We start from the raw sequence: 20,733 nt of genomic DNA on the forward strand, positions 1-20,733 counted from the left end.
TTTTTAATATACTACGTGCAAAGTGGATTTTTTAACATTTCCACAGCCTGGGATATGTTAATGATGAGCAGCAACATTGATTGTGTCACTAGAAATAGCATTTATTTTCTCCATGTGCCAAACATGGTAAGGCCAACTTGGCATGAAATCTGCCATAAATTGCAAGAAATTACCTAAAAATTAGTTTTTAAAAAACGGGGGGATTATTAGTGATTCAAAAATAGGGAAAAAATCCAGAAAACTGTTATTATAATTTTTTTTTATTATATTACAGAAAGAAAGCCTATAGTAAAATATATAAGAGAAATACATATATAATTTTTCATTTTCAGGACTTTTATGGTCCTTTTTCTTTTTTGTATTTTGGAGGGGATTTCACACTTATTTTCAGGTAATTTGTCATGTAATGTTTGCATAATTTTTTTGCTAAATTTCGGACCTTGTCTTGTTAAGTTTCTTGCTGCCTTTTTTCTTTGTTTTTAAAAAAGAAATTAAACCAATTTGCTCAGGTTTCAAAGGGTTCAGGTGGAGGGCTCTGCTGGCTTAATGGTTTAAAAACACATGAGAGAAGGAGCTGCACTGATCCATCAACATTTGAATAAAAAGCCAAAACAATGGCGTGCTCTGCTCACTGCCTGCTGGGCAACATGCATGAAGTAGTTTGATGCTCCATCCTGAATGTGTGCATGTGAACAAACTATCAGGTAAAAAATGGAGAGCAGTATCTGTGAGGAAAAGCCTGCACCACCTGTTGCTTGTGCAGTCAGCAGCCTCGTGTGTGTGTGACACATCCACTCATCCTCGCTGACTAAAGCAGCTCCGTCACTGTGACAGACCTCAGAGCAGCACAACATATTTCACATGTTGCTGTGGACTAATAGCGCCGACGGCGGCGGCTCAGCCGTGTTGACTGGAAGCATTCTCAGAAGGTCTTTGTGACCAGAGCGGTGACGCACAGACGAGCTCCCCGGAGGCCGAGCGTGGAATTTGAGTCGAAGGGGGGAGAGGAGGGAGAGAGGGGCGCCGCTCTCACGAGATTAAACCACGCTAAGGTCTGGACCAGTGACTGTGGTGTAACCAGGCAACGCAGCCAAACTCACGTCAGCACCGAAAACCCACTCAGGTAGACTCACACACAACTGCAACAAGCCTTCTGACTGAAATCATAAATCTCCCTAAAATCAGAATCAGGTTTTACTGCCAAGAACATGTACACATACAAGGAATCTGACTTGTTGTTTTGGTGCAAAACAATTACCACTAATTTTTAATAGAATAAGATAAAAAATATAGAAGAAATATAAGAGCAGAAAATGAGAAAAGGATAAAAAGAACACAAAATATATGTCCAAAAGGTGCAGTGAAAACATCTTCAGAAGTGAAGACAGAAATAATCGGGTATGAATTTCTGTATTTGCCTCAGGTTCTATAGAAACGTGTGCTCTTCAAAATAAATGTCACCTGCTGATTAAACTTCTCTCATTGCAGCGACAGATGCAAACGTGTCAGATGTGATATACGAAAGAAATCTGGTTGAAGCCGATAAGCAGCCATCATTTTGGCCTTTAAAAAAACAGGAAAAAAAAGCATCAACGACAGGACCGATCGTACGCATGCAAAGACGCATGTGTCTACAAGTGCATGCACTGATATATGTAGGTGCAAAATGATATTTAAATGTCTTTATGTTTGCACACATGTATGTGGCCATTAGTTATCATTAAAGGTAAACTTAACAGGATCGGTTCTCTCTGTTAAAACTGTAAAACACTAAAAAAGTTAAAGTAAAGACAACCACAGATTCACTCTTACTATGATTAGTTTTTTCCTGCACTTCGCCTCTTTGAGACCTGCTGCTTCTGGGTCAGCACCTGCTCGTGACCTTTTTAAAATGCCCTGACCTCAGCTAAGCGCTGTGGGACACACATCCATAAACATCCCAAACACAGAAATTAAATATGAAAATGCAGTCAGAGGGAGTCTCTGCAGAAAATATCCTAGATTTTATACCTTCAAGTTAGAGTTTTCTTAATTTTCATTGTACAAAAACAGCAAACATCAATCAACCCCAATGTAAAAATAAGATAGTTTAAAAATAAACATAAAAAAGAAGACTGAATAAGGAGGTAGAAGGTAGATTTATTAGTCACTTTTTAAACCAAGTTAAAAAAATAAGATTACAATTTTGCCTTGATTCTAAATCTCTGGAATTGAAGGATGAGCTGATTAAAATCAACAGCTACGGTGAATATTGAACAGATTACAATTTTGCCTTGATTCTAAATCTCTGGAATTGAAGGATGAGCTGATTAAAATCAACAGCTACGGTGAATATTGAAAATATTATTAAATAATAATATAATTCTTGTATATAAATATAATCTAAATAATTAGGGTTAAAGTTTAACTTACTACTAGTGCTTTAATTCACAAGTCAGGAAATTCTTACATTTTCTGAAAAAAATACTGTTACAGTTGCACCTGTTGCTCCCCACTCGAGGCTTCAACATCAGTTCAGACAGTAAAAATCATTATTATGATAATGATATGCCTGAAAGTAGCTATCAGCTGTCTCAGAGGCTTAAAGTTTAAGTGTAGAAGACGCCTCCTCTGAAGCCAAAAGTAGCATAAAACAGAACTGCTGTCAAAATGAAGATAGCTCGAGGTCATGCGTAAAGGTCCGGTGTTTATTTGATTTAGGGGGATTTATTAGCAGAAAGGAAATATAATATAATATAATATAATATAATAAGCATGTTTTCTTTAATGTATAATTGCCTGAAAATAAGAATTGTTGTGTTTTTGTTTTCTTAGAATGAGATGTTTTTATCTACACAGGGAGCGGGTCCTCATACGGAGATCACTACGCTGCACCGCCATATTTCTACAGAAGCCCAGAACGGTCAAACCAAACACTGGATCGAGATGGAGCTATTTGTGCAAAATACAAATTTTCAAAGACATGAAATGTCATGCTGCTGGTAATGGCATCCCAGATAAATCCTGAAAATGTTACTTAGCTAAAAGTAAGTAAGTATAATGAGGGAAATGTAAGTAAAGTAGGCCGGTTGCAGAGCAAAAAAACCCAAAAGCTAAAAATTATTCAAAAAAGTTTTTGAAAAAGATGTTTAAATGTAAATGTTTATCAAATGGTTGGCAATTCATTTTTCGGCGATTGGCCAATTGATTAATTGTTTCAGCTGAGCTTGTATAAACTGTTAGGTAATTTAATTTATAAGAAAATATATGTAACAAACTTTTCTAAAAAAAAAAGAAAAAAAAAAACACAAACAAAAATTCCAAAGTAAATTGTAAATACATTAAAAATGACTTAAATGTTTATCAAAAAGACATGGCAATTGATTTTCTGTGAACTGCATAAATTGATTAATCAACTAATAGCTACTGCTGTACTTGTGTAATCTGTTGGGTAATTGAATTTAAAAAAATAGCAACTTATTTTATTGTTTCTATGCAAAAATTTTAATTTGTAAAGTAACTAAAGTGTTCAATAAATGTCAATATTTCCCTCTGTAATGTAGCAGAGTAGAAGTATAACGTAGCATGAAAGGAAAATACTCAAGTGAAGCACAAGTACCTCAAATCTGTACTTAAGTACAGTACTTGAGTGAGTGTACTGAGAGATTAACATGTCTTTTTTTTTGACTTAACAACAATCATCAAGTAAATTTGTTATATTTTTAGCAGTTACTAAAAGCAGCAGAAAGGCAGAACTGGGTGCACTTTAACGTCTGATAAAAATAAATACTGTTATCGCGATATTCATAAACGATATGTTCCTCATATGGTGCAGCCCAATAACAGCAGCCTGCCCAGAAACACTGCAGAACTACACGGAAAATCACACATGCAACACATCATACTCATTAAAATACATCACATCCACGAGTTTCCCCCCAAATTGTGCTTCATTCTTGTTAACAGAAGTTGTTAAGTTTCCCAGCTGGCATCCTTTAACCACAACAAACCTGTCCACACACCGCTGTCAGGTCAAGTTGCTAAAAGCTTCTTGTGTAATCTGCGTGCTGAGACTCACCTGGCCGCTCGGATCCGACACAGTTTCCGGTTCAAAGTCGAGCCATGAAAATAATGCGCGTGCAGCTCCTTTAACTTAAAAAATGTACTTAAGTTGAGTCAAAATTAAAACTTTGACGACGCAGAGAGTAAACAGAGAGCCGTGTGGATGTGAAAACAACGAAGGAGACGCGGAGAGAGTCATCTGCTGCTGAGCTGCAGCTCACACTCTTATCTTCACTGTGTGAAAGAGGCCACAGCGCGCCCCTGCAGGTCCTGCTCACACACACCTGGCTGCTGTCATTCTGCAGATAATAATAATAATAATAAAATAATAATAATAATAATAATAATAATAAATAAATAAATAAATAATCAACTTCATTGTTGAGCAAAATCCACTTAATACCTTAAAGTAAGATAAAACAAGGACAAAAATTTAGTGCACAGATTGCATAACATAAAATGGAAAATAAAATAAATAAAATATAACCCACTGAAATTATTCATAAAATAAGCATAAAAATAGAGCATATAAAATGCACAAAAAAAAGAAAAAAATCTTAAAGATGTGCAGCAGTATGTAAAGTTAATACCTGGATTACAGGTGAAGTCAGCCTCTAACAATGCTAATTTTTTTATAATGTAAAATTGCAAACTGTATTAAAAAAAAAAACCCACTTACAGTGAGCCAACAAATCTACTCTTTATCAAATTAAAAGCACTTAAATTTCAAGATGTGATTGATTTCAAAACGCTTAAATCATGCACAGAGCTAAAATCATCTATTTAATAATATCCAAAAATTGTTTCAAATGAAAGAAAGCTGCCATGATTTGTGAGGATTTTTTTTTAGTTCAGAGGCCGAGCATCATAGAGGTAAATTTAATTTTTAAACATCAGTATGCAAGGCAAAGTACTTTACAGAGCAATAACATTTAAAAACACAATTTAAAAAATACAGATTTACAATAAAAGAGATAAGATATAAAAGGTAAAATCAATTTCTAAATGATTTTTAAAAAATTAAATAAAAAAAATCACTATTAAAAAAAGCAAAAGTGCAAACATGAGGTGCGAAGGTTAAGCGATAATTTAAAATGATTTAAAATCAAGTTTAAAATAAGTTAAGTGGTCATTAGCAGGTGGAGTAGGCGGTGTCAAAAAAGGAACGTTTGCACGTATGCACCAACTACTTTAAAGCAAATTTGTATTTTTATGTACATCAATATCTTTCAGTTCAAAAACATCTATAAGGAGAAAATAAATGACAATAGGAAGCTATTAAAGGTTACACAATTTAAGACAGTCTACATTTCACAGCCTGCAGTGTTTGTAATGTGGTTAAACTGTTTCAGAAAAATAAGAATTAACACAACAAGATTTTTTTTCTGCAGTTATTCGGCAGCCACCTTCCCAGTGATCCTGTAGGTCTCCGTCGGCCCCTGCTCTCCAGCTGTCAGCTGGCTCTCTACCACATCTGTCCAAAGGGAATATAAGTATACAAATGTTTGATATGTTTACGAAGTAAATGTTGCATTAAATCTTTTTTTCTTTTTAATTTAACCCTTTGAAGCCTGAGCAAATTGGCTTGATCTCTTTCAAAAACATGAGAAGGCAATGAGCAACTTAATAAAAAAAATGACCAAAAAATAAGCAAGAAATTAATATATTTTTTTAAAAAACCAAAAAAAGTAGATTACCTGATAATTAAAAAAATAACAATTAATAAAATAAAATAAAGTAAAAACTGGAGAGTAAAATAAAATGAAAATTAAAATTATTTTGAAAAATAATTTAAAATAAATTATGATAATAATTCTAAGTTATATAAATCTCTGAACATTTTTGTTAGCTTTTTAAAATAAAACTAATTTTCCAAATCCATCAATTTCTTGCCATTTGCTCTTTGCCTTTTTAAACCCAATTTTCTGAAATAAATCAAACCAATCTGCTCAGGGTTAAAATGATTAAATACTTGTGAAAAGATGTATGAATCCAGAACAAGAAAACCAATGTTGATCGAGATTTCAAAGGGTTAAAGGTCCCGTAGATATAAATGGCTCACTCTAAGGTAACAAAAACACAACGATTCTTATTCTCAGGCGATTGTACACAAAAAAGATACCCATTTAATTATATTCCGTTTCTTCCGGTATATCCCCCAAATCCTTCACACTGGACTTTAAAGAACTTATTTGAACTGTAACGTGGAAATGTCACAGACCTGTTTGTTGACTTTCTCCTGACGTGGTTCTGTTGTGTTTGTGGGAGGGAGCATACAGGAAGATAATGGTGAAAACATACAGGTTCCACATGCCGTAGATCCCCGTGAGGAAAGCGCTGTGGACTTGGAGGGTGTAGTCTCCCCAGTGCCAGTGACCCTCGCTGACCTGGAGGAAAATAAAATAAAATTTGGAAAAAATGCGTAGACTCCAAATATGACACGGTGGGAAATACCAACATAATTATCATTATTATTATATTATAATTAGTAAAAAAGCTACAAGAGAATTACCTGAAAAAAAAAATAAAATGACCTTGAATATAATAAAATATATAAGTATTTATTTTATATATTTTTTTGTAAATATAGAAAAAACTATAATTATAAATATATTTTTTTTCTGTTTTTTGAATTATTTTTTCTTTTTTTAAAAGAGATAACATTTTAAAATTTCTTGCAATCTGTAGGACATTTCTTGCCAAGTTGGTCATTGTCTCTTTCCCCCATGTTTTCAAAATAAATTAAACAATTTTCTCAGTTTTCAAAAAGTCAAATAGCTTGTGGAAGGATCACATAAAAATTGATGTTGATCCAGATTTTAAGAGTTAAATTATTAGAGAAAACACGGGAGTGCAGATTAACAGGTGCTGGACGAACAGCCCACCTCTGACATGCCAAACAGTGCTGGAGAAACACTGATTTGTAACCTGAAACTGCTTTATTGAGTGTTTTCCCGGTTTTAATCCCCAGGTCTGTTTGTTTTGGAAAGGAAGAGACGTCTGCAGAGAATTCGGCTCCCGGTTAAAACCTGAACAATGAACCCTGAAGGAACTCGAACCAGGAGCTCATGCTTGGCACATGGGAGAAGTTTGACCTGGTTGCAATCTGCAATCCTCACCACTAGATGTCACTAAATCCTGCACACTTTAAGACCCCCATATGGATCATATGAGGGGTTAATACTCACTTGATTTAAGATGAAGAAGACGACCGTCATGGCTGCACATGCGAGAGTCACCAGCATCAAAAACTTGAATCTGAAGATTATACCCTGCAGCAAGAGCACAAAAACAGACACAATATTGTTTCATCTTTTGTAACTCAGATATCAAATGAAGCAAAAGAAATCAAACCTTGTAGCGCAGCCTCCTGGCCTCCGGCATCGCAGGAAGTTGCTGCATTTTCCCGCCGATGTTCCTGAACACACAACGCACCATGACACACAGCGAGAGGAAATACAGACACACAGAAATCCCTGCGACGATGATGAAGGTGACCTGAGATGACAGTCAAGGCAAAGGCCTGATTACACACAAATACACATATTTAAAGTGTGTTCTCATGCAGCAGACTTCTTAAAATATAGTATAAATATCTGAAGGATACAGCCACCTTCGTCCCAACTTCTGACGCCCAAACACTGTAGAACGGGTTAGTCAAATGAACGCCCCTGTATAAGAAATAAAATAAATTCATATTTGACCCTTTGAAACCTGCGTTGATATCAGCGCTCAGATGACTTTCACAAAAACTTTATTATATATATATACAAAATTAGGTTACAGGTTACAGGTAGAGTCAGTGTTTAGGTTATATATACTTATTGATTTTATTTTAAGTTGGCCCTTTTTACAAGCCATTTCCTGTTTATTGTATTTTATTTATTTATTTATTTATTTATGATAATTTCAGTCAAATTTCTTGTATTTTTAGCCATTTATCAACTCGGCATTAAATGTCTGGAAAATTGCAAAAAATAAAAAGTAAAAGGTGAAAGGAAAATGACCTGAAAATTTGTTTTAAAAAAGAGAGAGAGGTAATCTATAGAAAAAAAATCAAGAAAACTAAATTTTGATATATTATAATCATATATATTTAAAATGAGGTTACAGGCTGTCAAGAGACAGTGTTTAGGTTATTTAAATTTAATGTTTTTATTTTAATTTCATACTTTTTACAGGTCATTTCCTCTTTTTGGTCATTGACACTTTTTTAATATATAATTTCACTTAACTTTCTAGTATTTATTTATTTTTTACTAACTTAACTTCCTGCCAATATTTTGGTGATTTCATGTTAGCTTGCTCATTGCCTTCTTTCTATGTTTTCAAAAGGAATTTGCTCCAGTTTTAAAGTGTTAAATAAAGACGCGATCATAACACTTTAGACCTCACCAAAGCGTTCGTGTTATTACCTTTCACTCAGGTCGAATATGAGGAGGATAAATGAGCCGAACATCACCAGCCCGACCTGCCACCAGTACGTCGAGAGACGGTTCCTCTGGCTTTGGTCCTGAAGGATTTGTTGTTGAAATTAACTGGCATGAAAGTATGGATTAAAATAAAGAAGAGACGAATAAAAGGTGCTAACCATGAGGTGTTCCCCACAGAAGATGATCCAGAAACAGAAGAGCGTGGAGTAGAAGACGCCCTGTTGAGCATCTTCAAACAGCAGCATCCACGTCCACTCAAAGCCCAGAGAGAGACACTCCAGCGGCACGTTCAGGAACGCCATGGAGATCCCCAGAGCCAAAATCACCCTGTGCACAAGGCAAACACACACACTGCTGTAAGAGTGCTCAGATGCCTTTTGCAAACATTAAAACCTCTGAAACCGGAGAAAAAAATTAGTTTATTTAAAAAAAACTTTTAGAAAAAAAGGCAAAGAGCAACTTGGCGTAAGGTGCCCAGAAAACTGCAAGAAATTTGGAAAAAATTACAAGAAAATGGCCTGAAAATCTTGTTTGTTTTTTAAAAGGGGAGATACAATTATTATATGTAATAAAAAAAATCAGAAAATATAGTAATAATAATAATAATAATAATAATAATAATAGATACATGCTTAAACTCATGTCACTGAAATATGGAACTGTGTTTGTATATTAGCACCTTTTTCAAGTCATCCGTTTTTATTTTATTCAGGTTTTTTGTGTGTGCACTAATTTTCAGGTCTTTTTTTGTTTGTTTTTTATATATTTCATGCTAATTTTGCGTAAGTTTATGTGAAGTTACTCCTTACTTCCTCCTTTTTAAAAAAAAAAAACCCAAAAAAAACCCCCAACTTGCTCAGGTTTTAAAGGGTTAAAAGACAAACCTGCTGTAGGCAGAGTGCTGACCCGATTCGGTCTATCATGCACTTAAGACGAAGCATCTTCCGTTTCCCTGCTCTCAACGTGCCGCCTGCAGCACAGCAAACCTCCTGACAGAAGTTCACCTGAAGCTCAAGTCCTGAGTGACCAAAGAGCTCCGAGTTTCAGCTTCCAGGAAATGGAAGTGAGTTTTTTAACAAAAGATGATCCAGTTTGTACCTGAAGACTGCACAGACGTGTACGCAGGCCCAAGAGTCCAGCATCAAATAAAAAACACACGGGCCATTTGTGTTGTCTTGTTTTTGCTGCTGTAGTTCTGCTACATTCACAGCACACAGGAGAAATTTCATTTAGTCGCAATCTGCAACCTCACTAACAGATGCGCTGAAATCCCACACACTAGACCTTTAAGAATTACTGAAGCTCAAGTTATTATGTTTTTATTTAATTTGACCTAATAGTGAATTTATTATATTTTATTACATGCATTTTATATAAATATTTTATGCAATATTTTATATATTTAATTTTTATTCATATTTGTTTATTTTTATTTTATAGATATGAATCATTTCATAATAGAACATTTATGTCAAAATGCTTTAAAAAAAATCCAATGATGGTATATTTCCAAATACATTTTTATATCATTCCCGACCTCAGCTTTTAGCCAATCACATGCCCCCAGGCTGACTTTTCAAAATGTAACAAAAATAACAAAACCTTTTTAGAAAGGACATTTGGATTTTTTGATAATAATTTCTATTATTTATTTATTTTTATTGTTATCATTAATATTATATATTTAACATGATGTGTAACTTGTCTTTTTAATTTTCGAGCCATTATGCTACAGCTAAACTTTGCTCTTGATGTGGCTGCACATTATTAATGTCACAAGGTCAAAGTATTTGGTTTTAGGAACTTATTTTTCCTTATTGGCTCTCACTTTTCCAAAAGGACCGGGGGTCTCGCCATGAGGCGGATCCTGTGCCAGTACCAGGCTGTCTCCACTAATATCCAGGGACTGAACACGGTCTTCATGCTGATCCACACTTTGGTGAAGCCTCCGTTCTGGTGGATGCCCTGAAGAGAAGAAGGACATTAAATATTTGTGTAACACTTGCAGGTTTTGAGATTTACTTCAATCCAAACTCACCACTACATGGATGTCTTTTATTTCTCCGATTCCAGCGTTGACTGTGTCATTCACCGGCAGCCGCAGGTTGATCAAAAAATATTTGTGGGCCACACTTCCCAGTTCCATGAAGGGTATGGCGTCACAGTGATAAAAGCGGCCTTCGTTTTCATACGTCTGCAAAAACACGGACTGTTGCAGCTTACTGAGCAGATATATTTTATTTACATGCATTAAAATACTGCAGGTTTACCTTTGGGACCGAAAGGATGCACCTGAGAGGCCTTTGCACCACCGAGCGAAACTTTGAGGTCCACTCAGACCTCAGATCATCTCTGAACGCCAGACCAGCATCAATGGTGATGATGACGTCATCCTCTGCACGGACAGGGACGAGAGTCACATTTTTAACAATACATTTCCACGACTTTCAGGCTATTTTTAAAGACCACATTCTCTAAAACGACCATCGATATTCCTTATCGGTTCTTTTTTGTTATTATAAAATATCTTTTTAAAATATATATTAATTTAAAAATATATAGATATCCATAACAAGATCACAAATGCATATTTAAATATAATTTAGGGACTGTTTGTGCCCTGGTTTCAGTACAGGGGGGGGTGACTTTTTTTCTGTAAACTTTTTGGCGACTTTCTTTTTTGTCTTTACTATCACCAAAAGTTACACCATTTATCACAGCCATGACCGTTCAAACCCTGTTGAGTCTGTTTTTTAAATGACTGACGGAGACACACGTCTCACCGATCTGATTGATCATTTTGAAAGCAACGTCAAACTGCAGAACAGCCAGCATGTACTGAAACCAGGGACTCATCTGCTTGTTGGGAAGAGGAACGTGCACAGAAAACACGATGTCGTTGGCATCCAGAGTTTTTGCCAGAGGCTCATCGAAGCTGTGAATCTGCTGGCACCGATTCGATCCCCACGGCACGAGCCAGCCGCGCGCCCGGTGGTGATCAATACACTTGGTGGCCAGGTAGCGAATGGCACTGGTGGGACTGGGAGCTGTGGGAAACGGGAATTATCATGTGGGTTATGGATTATCGAAGAATAAAGATGGTATTTTCAAACCTGGATTCCATTGTACCATGTTTTTGTGTCTAAGTGAGTAATGGGAACTAACGGTTTTTTAACTGGTCCAGTTCTGAGTGAGGCCCCTGAGGACGGCAGCGGTGTAACAGGCTGCAATGTAAACATTTGGGGCATGTTCACACGGTCAATTTAAATCCACTAAAAATGCTCTTATTTGTTTTTTTGTTGTTTTTTTTTTTTTTAAATGACAGGCTCAGATCATAATTGTGAGTTTCTGACAATATGGAAATGTTCCTTATAGAGAGACTTTTTTTGGTATTTTGTGAATTTTCTTATACTTATTTTCTTATATTCCCATATTTTCTTTTTTTGTGATTTTTCTCTTTAATTTTTGGCATTTTTTTGTGTTATCATTTTATTTGATTTTCATTGTGAGTTTCGGACATCATGGAAAGGTTCCCTGCAGAGATAGACCTTTTTGTTTAAGCAGAAATGGTCGTGAAAACACCATCACCAAACTCTTTGCACTCTTTTCAATAAACAGTAATTTTAGTGTTAAAAGGTTTATTTCAACCAAACCAGACGTGAATTGTTGGAACAGTGGAAAGACGAACTAAGGCATTTTTTGTGTGCTTAAGTTATTTTTAGTGTGTTTTGTGATGATAAAATCACTTCATATTTAAATGAAGTTTGAGTTAGGTGGGTTTGTCAATAAGAGATTCAGACTGTATCTAATGAAATAAAAAGGATTTTACTCTATCACCAAACCCACTAGACAACATTTAAATTAACATTATCATCATAAAACACAGTTCAATCAAAGTCGACAGATACAAAATTAAACTGACAAAAGCTGTCGTAGTTTGTCTTTCCACTGTGGAAATGATCACAGTTCTGGTTGGGTTTAAATAAACCCTTATTTCACCCAGTTAGATGTGAAAATATGCTGCCTCTATACGTGCTAAAATGACTGTTTATTTAAATAGAGTCTGGTAGAACTGGCTATGGTGAGTTCAGCACTGGTTCTGTTGGGATCCTTTCAAAAGTTATCTCCTCCGACATTTAATAACAACTTGAGCCTGTCAGTGACAAAAAAATCACTTTCAGTTAAAACAAATAGATATTGTGAATACGCCCTGAGTGGTTACATTGCAGCCTGTTTCACTGCAGCACTGTTCTCTCAAAACTGGACCACTTAGTTATTATTCCCATTAGTCACTTTAACAAAAAAAACAGAAAACAGGGTCCAGCAGGTATGAAAATACCACATTTCTCCGTTAATAACAGACAGAACAAAGCTGATTTTTTGGGAGAAGCTGGTTCAGTTTCAGTTTGCTTTAACAGAGAAACAAAGTACTTTTTCTGATAGCAACGAGATAATAAAGAAATAAAACCTGAGTACTCACCAACTAATGCTCCAACCATGATGGAAAGAACTTGGAGAACAAAAATAAAGAAGCCCAAGAAAACCAGTTTCTTAGTGCTCATGTTTTCTATGATTGCACCTGCCATTTTCACGTCCAGCCCGAGGTCCTCGCAGGCTGAGTGCCTCAGTGCCGCTCGTCTACCTGCTCGCACACATCTGACTCACGAACCGTCAGTGAGAGAGAGCAGAGCGGGGGGGTGGGGGGGTCCATGACCTTTCAAGGACCCAAAATTGGCAAAATAGCATTTTTCAAACAAGAGTGGAATATAAGCATCCCACATTATGTATGGACCACCTTAATGTAAAAATTCCATCAACTTTTTTATAGTTTCTACTAAAAATAGCATCATTTGGGATATTTTCAATACTTAATTTAAAAAAAGGCCCAAATTTTCACATTTTCTTTAAAAAATCCTTAAAAACTTGAAGAAAGAAAATCACCAAAAACTGAAGAAAGAAATCATCAAAAACATAAAGAAAATGCCTAAAAAAATTTGAAGAAAAATCTCACATATTGCTGAAGTTTTCTATAAAAATTGGCAAAAAAAATAAGAAAAAAATTTGCTAGGGACTTTAAAGAAAACGTAACACGCCACTTTTTCTCAAAAGAAATAAGAAAATCTTCCAAATGTTTCCATAAAATTCACCAAATTTCAAAACAAACAAAAAAAATGTCAGTTTTAAAGAAAATATGCCTTCCAACCATGTTTTTTTTTTTTTTTTTACAAATCAGCAGTAAAATAAATACAAAATACATGAATTTACAGTTGTAGGTAATATTTCTGAGGGAAGGGACATACATTTTTTTGTCAAGTCTGGGAGAGATGTAACATGAGGAGAAAATGGTTAATCTTTTGTGAGAAATAAATAAAAACATAATCAAAATAATACACATCAAAGTTACTTTACATCGTCAGTTACAGAAATAAATCTATCGTTATGTTAAATAAATGTAATTTAATTTATCACACACTGATGATTTTTCCAACATTTTCAATTATTTTTTACTAGTTGCATAACTTTTTTACTTTAACCTTTTTTGTAAAATGTGACTGCAAAATTCTGGGATGTTTCCGTGACCGTGGCAACCCTGACAATTAAAAACCCACAAAACATTTGTCTATAAAAGATGTTTTCTTTATTGCTTAAAGAATACAGCTTTGTAGCATAGGCGGGTGAATGTGTGTCACGACTAGGTTACTTGTCTTTACACTGAGGATTGACCACAGTCACAATGCAAATGTTCGATACTGCACCCGAGAGGGGAAATAACAAATTCAGCCTGGATATCAAAGCATCTTACAAAGTCAAAGGTTAATAGTCCTCAACATTGTTTGCACTGACCTGGAGTCAGCGACGAGAGTCACAGTTAGCACCTACACCTTTAAAAAACACCAACTCTGGGCTGTTAGTCTGTCCTCTATCTTTGGTTCTAGGAGACAAAAATATACCGTTTCTGAAAGGTGTAGCTATTTAGCAATACTGTGGGTGGTTTAAAGTATAAAGGAAATGCAACAGAAAATATCCGAATGACCTAAAATTAACCAAAATGTCCACTTATTTCTCTAGTTAACAAAAAAATTCCTTTATTCATGACCCCTCGAATGATCCTCTGTTGAACAAATATAGCAAGAGAGGGTAGAGAAACCCCGTTTTTTTGTTTTTTTGTAAAAGTGACCATTAAACCACAAGAAAGGAGAAATCAGCTGCTCCGAGATCATCCTGGGGCAGCTCTCCTAAACCACCAAACAGTGATCTAGTTCAACGGATAACAGAAGGAAGCGCTCTGGTGCAGTACCTGAAGGAGCCGACACTTGCTGCATTTTCACCAAAATTCACTGACAAATCCCCGGCAATGCCTGCCGTCAGTGTCCACGACAAATCTACAAATTACTCACAAAAGAATATCAAGACGAAATTAAACAGAAGCAACTGGGGGGGAAAAAGGGGGAAAAGATGATCAAAAACTTCATGAACAGCCTCTCAATCCAAATCTTTTTCAGGTACTGGCGGCTCTTTTGAAATCCCGCTTCGTCTCTCTCGTCAGTGTCCACTCCGATGTGCATTTATCCACGTTACACTGATGTTTACCAGCAGGTCAAACACGCCTCATGTCTCTGCCGGTGACAGCGCTGAGAGATTCGTGTGCCAACGCTGTCCCGCGAAGGGATTCGGACAAGCTGAACGGCGTCCTGGGATCACATGTCGTCCTCTTCGTCTTCGTCCTGAGAGGAGCCGGCCTGCTGGGCGGCGCTGGCAGATGCCGCTGCCATCTGTGCCTGTTGGGCGGCCTGCTGCATCTGTAGCCACTCCTGCTGGGCGAGCTCCGCCTGCTGCTGCCGCGCCTGCAGGAGCACAAACCAGCGCAGAAGACATGAGACGACAGACGGCCAGTGAAGAGATTATTCGGAGATTAGAGAAGCATCACTGTGGTCACATCTGACATCAAAATCACAGCTCAAATATCACAGTATTTCTGATGTGTTATGACATTATGCCGTACACTACAGGGGGACGATATATCAAATATACTCGATTAGTGCTGGGCGATATGGAAAAAGGTCTTGTCCCGATCATTTTTTTCATATCAGTTGATATCGATATATATCGCGATATAAATCAAATCACTATTTCTGTCAAACTTAAAGGTTCCCTTTGACTCCTAAATGAGATATGAAGATATCATAACCAGTGATGCAAGATAACGAATATTTCAACAGATACCGATAAACTGATAATTTCCAACGTCTCATGGAAGGCTGAGATGTGGTGAGTACAGATGAATTTAATTTGTGCATTTTCATAAAAAAACAACATTTCAGACAAAAAGCTGGAAAATCGCCTTTTCTTTTAAGGAGAGTCATTTTCAAGAGCAAAATCAAATTTATTTTTATATTTGTGTTTTTTTCTCTTATCTTCTTATGTCAACTTGAATTGTACAAAAAATGCTGAAAAAAATATAGTGTTTGAGTTCGAGTGGATCTACAGAGAGGAACGTTCCCCAAACTGTCAGGAAGCAGCAGCTACAGAACCGTCCCGAAGTAACGAGATCACCTGTCGGACAATGAGAGCGGAGCGGACATTCGGAGACAACAGTGGAGACACCACGAAGACACCAGCGGAGACACTGGCAGAGAATAAGAGCAGAGCGGACATTCGGAGACAACACTGGTGAACAAACTCCAGGTGAACATGTGAACTCCACACAGAGAGGACGTGAGTCGCCCAATAAGCAGGACGACTGCATCAGTAACAGCTTTGCATCGGGGGTCTTTCCTGTCATACAGAACATGGGAGAACAACTCCACTGACATTGACTGCTTTGTAGCAGGTTTTTGTGGTCTTGTGCATCTCGGACTGAGACACATTTCTCCCACTCGGCTGCTTCTGTAGGACATGTTAAAAGAAATTGGTCTTGTCTTTTATTTTCAACAGCCTGCCACACACTCTGCAGCGGACTGTGGTGTGTCTGAGATCTGACGCCACAAAACTGAACCACTTCCAAATGACTGAGCAGACCAAATGACTGGATTTGTTTTGGAAGTGTATTGAATGAATGAATGCCTTTATTGTCCACATACAAAGAGATCTACTGTCTCCCATAAGAAAAACAACTGTTTCCATTCACTCTGCTCAAACACACTCACATTAAAATAAATAACATTCTTCATTGTCGTTCACGCTTGCTGCCATGTCGTCGTGTGTGTTTATCACTGGGAGGGGGGCACGGTGACTACAGAAACCTAAAGGGAGTGACGGAGGAAAACATCGAGATTTGCATTTTAAAAAATCGTCTGGAACTACAAATTCAAATTAATCAATAAAATCGATTTATCGCCCAGCCCTAGGTACAGCGTTTGGGTACAACTTTACTTCCATGTGTGTATCCTTTCAACCAACATATGTTTACACAGCGTTACTTTCACAAAGTTTCAGCTTCTGTCACTTTTAAATCACAGCGAGATGCAAACGGGGAGGGTGGCATACCGTGGAGGGTGTGCTAAAAGTTAAGTGTGAAATAAAACAATAATTAGTTCATTATTTTTGTTTATTTCTTTCAGAGGACGAGGATCACAGAAGTAAATTTAATTTTAAACATCAGTATGCAAGAGCTTCTTAAAGCAAATGTGTATTTCAGTATGCGGCGTCAAACTGTGAATCCTTTAGAGAACGAGTGCAATAAAACGTATAAAAAAATAATAATTAGACAATATGAAGTTTCAAGGTAATGCTTTTTGATAGATGGTGAGTTGCTGTATGACTTTTGATTTTTACTTTCTCATTTTTCTGTAAGTATGAACTGTTATGTAACTGACGGACAGACCATCTAGTTCTTTTTGTTGATTTACTTTGAGAAAGGGGCTGGAAAAATAAGATTTTCTTCTCCCTGACCCTTTTCCATCATGTAGCAAACAATAATTTTAGGTTTGATCTTAAACTGTGTTTCCATGAGAGGATTAAAGTGAAAGTGAAAGTGAAGGATAGAGTCAGCAGCTTCTCAAACTGCTCCATGGAGTCAATTATTCATAAGATGAAAGCGAAAGCGTGTCTAAATCAGTAAATAAACTCCATATAGGACAGATTCCACCTCTTTCACAAAATCAGATTTTCACATTTTACACTACAGATAAAACACCTGTACTTGCTCAGACCACACCTCTGTTTTTCTTACATTTTTGGCTGTCATTACTGCGCCACTCATTGCCATTTTCCTCCTATTTGATGTACATTTTACTTACTAAAAAAAACCTCTTCATGTTTCAATGTCTACTTTCTCTCCTGTTTGTCCACAAACTCTAATATATTAATAACTTTTTCTCAAATTGTGAACAATGGGTGACCAAGCCAAAAGGTTTTTTTTCTGTTCACTTACTCACAGCTAGACTGCAATCTTTGAATATACCACGTATTCCCAAATCGCTTAAATTAGTTTGCAAACGTTACTGTGAGCACCACAGCTATCATTTAGCATTAAAGCATGTACTGATCTACAGTCCCCAAATCTACAGTAAAAACAAAGTAACATGGGGGCGCTGAACCGCAGCATCAACACATAGAGAGATGTAATTCCGGTAGTATTTTTGGATCATACCTTGGCAAACAATTCCTGTTGTTGTCTTAGGAGCTCTTCTTCTGGGATACCCAGGTTCTCCAGTCGAGAGCTGGCCTTCCTCCTCTTCAGAGCGACAGTTTTACACTCCTGCAGGACGTCTTTCACCTCCGTGATGTACGATGCGAAACCAAGGCTCTCGAGAGCTGTGGTGTGAAAGGAAGAGAAGAAAGTGTTTAATTACTTTCTGTGGTTCCGCTTAGACCACAGGGGCAGTGGAGGAAATCATCACATCCTTTACTTCAGAAAAAGCACTAATAACACACTGTAAAAACACTCTGTTGAAAGTAAAAGTCCAGCATTAAAAAGTATAAAAAAGAACGAAGTAAAAAAAAATAATAATAATAATAATAATAATAATACAACAAACTCTTTAAAAAACATAACAAAACTAAAAATGCCCCCAAGATAAATTAAAAATAAAATAGAAAATATGTGCCAATTCATTTTCTGTTAACTGACTAACTGACTAATGAAATAACAGCTACTGCTGTAATCTGTTGGGTAATTTAATTTAAAAATAAGCTAATTTTATGTTTATTATACAAAAATCTTTGTAAAGTAACTAAAGCATTCAGATAAATGTGGTAATGTAAAAAGTACAATATATATTTTTGGAAATGTAGTAGAGTAGAAGTATTAAGTGGTATTAAAACAACAGACTTGAGTAAAGTACAAGTACCTTATATGTGAACTTATATAAAGCACTTGAGTAAATGTACTAACTTATTTTTCACCAATGCCTGAACAGTATATTAGTCAGATGTAAAAGACAGAATAAAGATGTACCACATGGGGTCATCACTATGTTCCCCAAGAACAAGTTAACAAGTTTAAACCACATTTCAAATTATGGTTTCAAGGCTTTTTTAAACATTTTCAACCTGATAATGTCTATTTTTTAACCATATTTGGCACACATGGAGAAAATACATGCTATTTCTACTAACTACACTTTTTTGTGTGTGTGTGTGTGTTTATCTAAAAACATATAGCATCATGACAAAAATCTGGAACTTAAAGGGTTTTAAATTTTGAGAACTAAATAATAGTTGATAATTAGTTGATAATTACAACTGATGCTGGCAAAACAAAAAGATAACTCTCATACATGGGAACATGGGAAGGCCATAAGGAACTGAAGAAGGAACCCAAAATTAGCAAGAAAAAAGTTATTGGCACAAAAGTCAAACCAAAACCAAAAAATAAAAAATAAAAACAAACAAAAAAAAGAAAAGAAAAAATTAAAATAAAATAAGGAAACTACCTAAAAGAAGTGCTTAAAACTATATTAACTTTGTAAAAATAATTTAAAAATGTATGCCAATAATTAAAAATTTAAGGTTTATATATTATGGCCTATTATAAATAATAGGCCATGTTGCCTACTTTTAATTTAAATACTTTTCTTTCTTTTTCATTTTTTTTTTTGATTTGCAGGACATTTCTTGCCAAGTTGCTAATTACCTTTTCAGTCCACGTTTTAGAGAGAAAAAAATAATAAATTATAATAAAATAATAAAATAGAGAGAAATTGCACAAATTCAGCAAAATAAAAAGTGAGGAGGGGAACATGGGTCCCCGGCAGCACTCACCGTTGATGACATGTTCCGGGGATATGGTCTTTTTGTCGGACTTGTTGCATATTTCATTGGCCTCTGAGGATATGAGATGGATGAACTCCGTGCAGCAGTTCACCACCAGCTCCCTGGCGTCGTTAGCCACCCGGACATTAGGCAAAGTTTCTTTAATCATCTTGTTGATAGCAGCTCTGGGGATGGTCAGGTCGTCGTCGTTTCCAGAGGAGGAAGCCATCGTGGCAGACAAATTATACCACAAAAAATAATAACTCTGGTTCTTGAATAAGTGGTGAAACGTTAGAAACAAGCGGTGTTCTCCAGTTAAAGTTTAACGCACCGCCAGAGTCAACGCAACACCAAAACCATCAACACACAAAAAAAGACGTTTCCTCAAAGTTAGCCGGTTGCTTGCTAACACAGCTAACAGCGACTTTTACGCTTTAAAACAAAGTTTCTGCAGACTGCCGCTGTTACACTGGATGTGACAGACAATTAAGGCGCCAATAAACGCAAAAAAAACCTCAAATTAAAAAGCACAAAGACGTCAATACTGTAAAAAGTAGCCGTGGTCCCCGTCGCGAGCAAACCGCAGCACAGAGTGCGAGGCAGAGAGCATGGCTAAAGCTAAGCTAACAATGAAAAGCCATTTGTAAGCACAGAGTCAGCGCGGTACACGCGGCGGGAAGAACAGAGGCGCCGCAAAACTGCAATTTACTCTTTCCAACATCGGCCAAAAGAGCCAAACACGTCAACCGAGCTTAAATCCAGCAGAAGTTCATTTAGGATTTTTGTGTTCTGAGCGACATTAGCTTAAATTCGTCCGGATACAGCGTCAAACAAAGACCCGGATGTGCGGTGTAAACCCAGAGGTGCTTGAAGGCGCCTGGTCGGTGATTACCGCCACCTGCAGGCCACTGGCAGAACTACACACTTCTGTCTCATTGCTCTCCATTACTTATAATGATATAACTTAATAATAATAATAATAATAAAAATAACTTATAATGACCGACATATTCAGATTCTAACATATGGGAATACGAAGTTTGCTCTTGAAGCGGAGAACAAA

General features: G+C 36.4%; 3 protein-coding genes across 3 annotated transcripts in view; all 3 read right to left on the reverse strand.

The window, feature by feature from the left end:
- gng12b (guanine nucleotide binding protein (G protein), gamma 12b) overlaps nt 1-4,256 on the reverse strand; it is a 34,106-nt gene extending 29,850 nt beyond the window's left edge. The window contains 1 exon segment of the mRNA XM_042484118.1: nt 4,058-4,256. The gene's annotated coding sequence lies outside the window, so the exon portion shown is untranslated.
- Nucleotides 4,257-5,432: 1,176 nt separating this feature from the next.
- On the reverse strand, nt 5,433-13,060 carry LOC121941361 (protein wntless homolog). The gene is made up of 12 exons (XM_042484140.1): nt 12,955-13,060; nt 11,258-11,521; nt 10,745-10,869; nt 10,513-10,668; nt 10,303-10,439; nt 8,633-8,801; nt 8,457-8,554; nt 7,649-7,712; nt 7,396-7,539; nt 7,230-7,313; nt 6,263-6,428; nt 5,433-5,515 (listed from the first exon to the last, which is right to left on the reverse strand). The coding sequence occupies exons 1-12, from the start codon at nt 13,058-13,060 to the stop codon at nt 5,433-5,435; spliced, it is 1,596 nt and encodes a 531-aa protein (XP_042340074.1).
- Nucleotides 13,061-14,089: 1,029 nt separating this feature from the next.
- dr1 (down-regulator of transcription 1) lies at nt 14,090-20,518 on the reverse strand. The gene is made up of 3 exons (XM_042514302.1): nt 19,680-20,518; nt 18,067-18,230; nt 14,090-15,319 (listed from the first exon to the last, which is right to left on the reverse strand). Exons 1-3 carry the CDS (start codon nt 19,897-19,899, stop codon nt 15,173-15,175), a joined length of 531 nt encoding a protein of 176 aa, XP_042370236.1. The 5' UTR covers nt 19,900-20,518; the 3' UTR covers nt 14,090-15,172.
- Between the last annotated feature and the right edge of the window lie 215 nt (nt 20,519-20,733).

Source organism: Plectropomus leopardus, chromosome 3, assembly GCF_008729295.1.
Source record: "Plectropomus leopardus isolate mb chromosome 3, YSFRI_Pleo_2.0, whole genome shotgun sequence".
Classification (NCBI taxonomy): Eukaryota; Metazoa; Chordata; class Actinopteri; order Perciformes; family Serranidae; genus Plectropomus; species Plectropomus leopardus.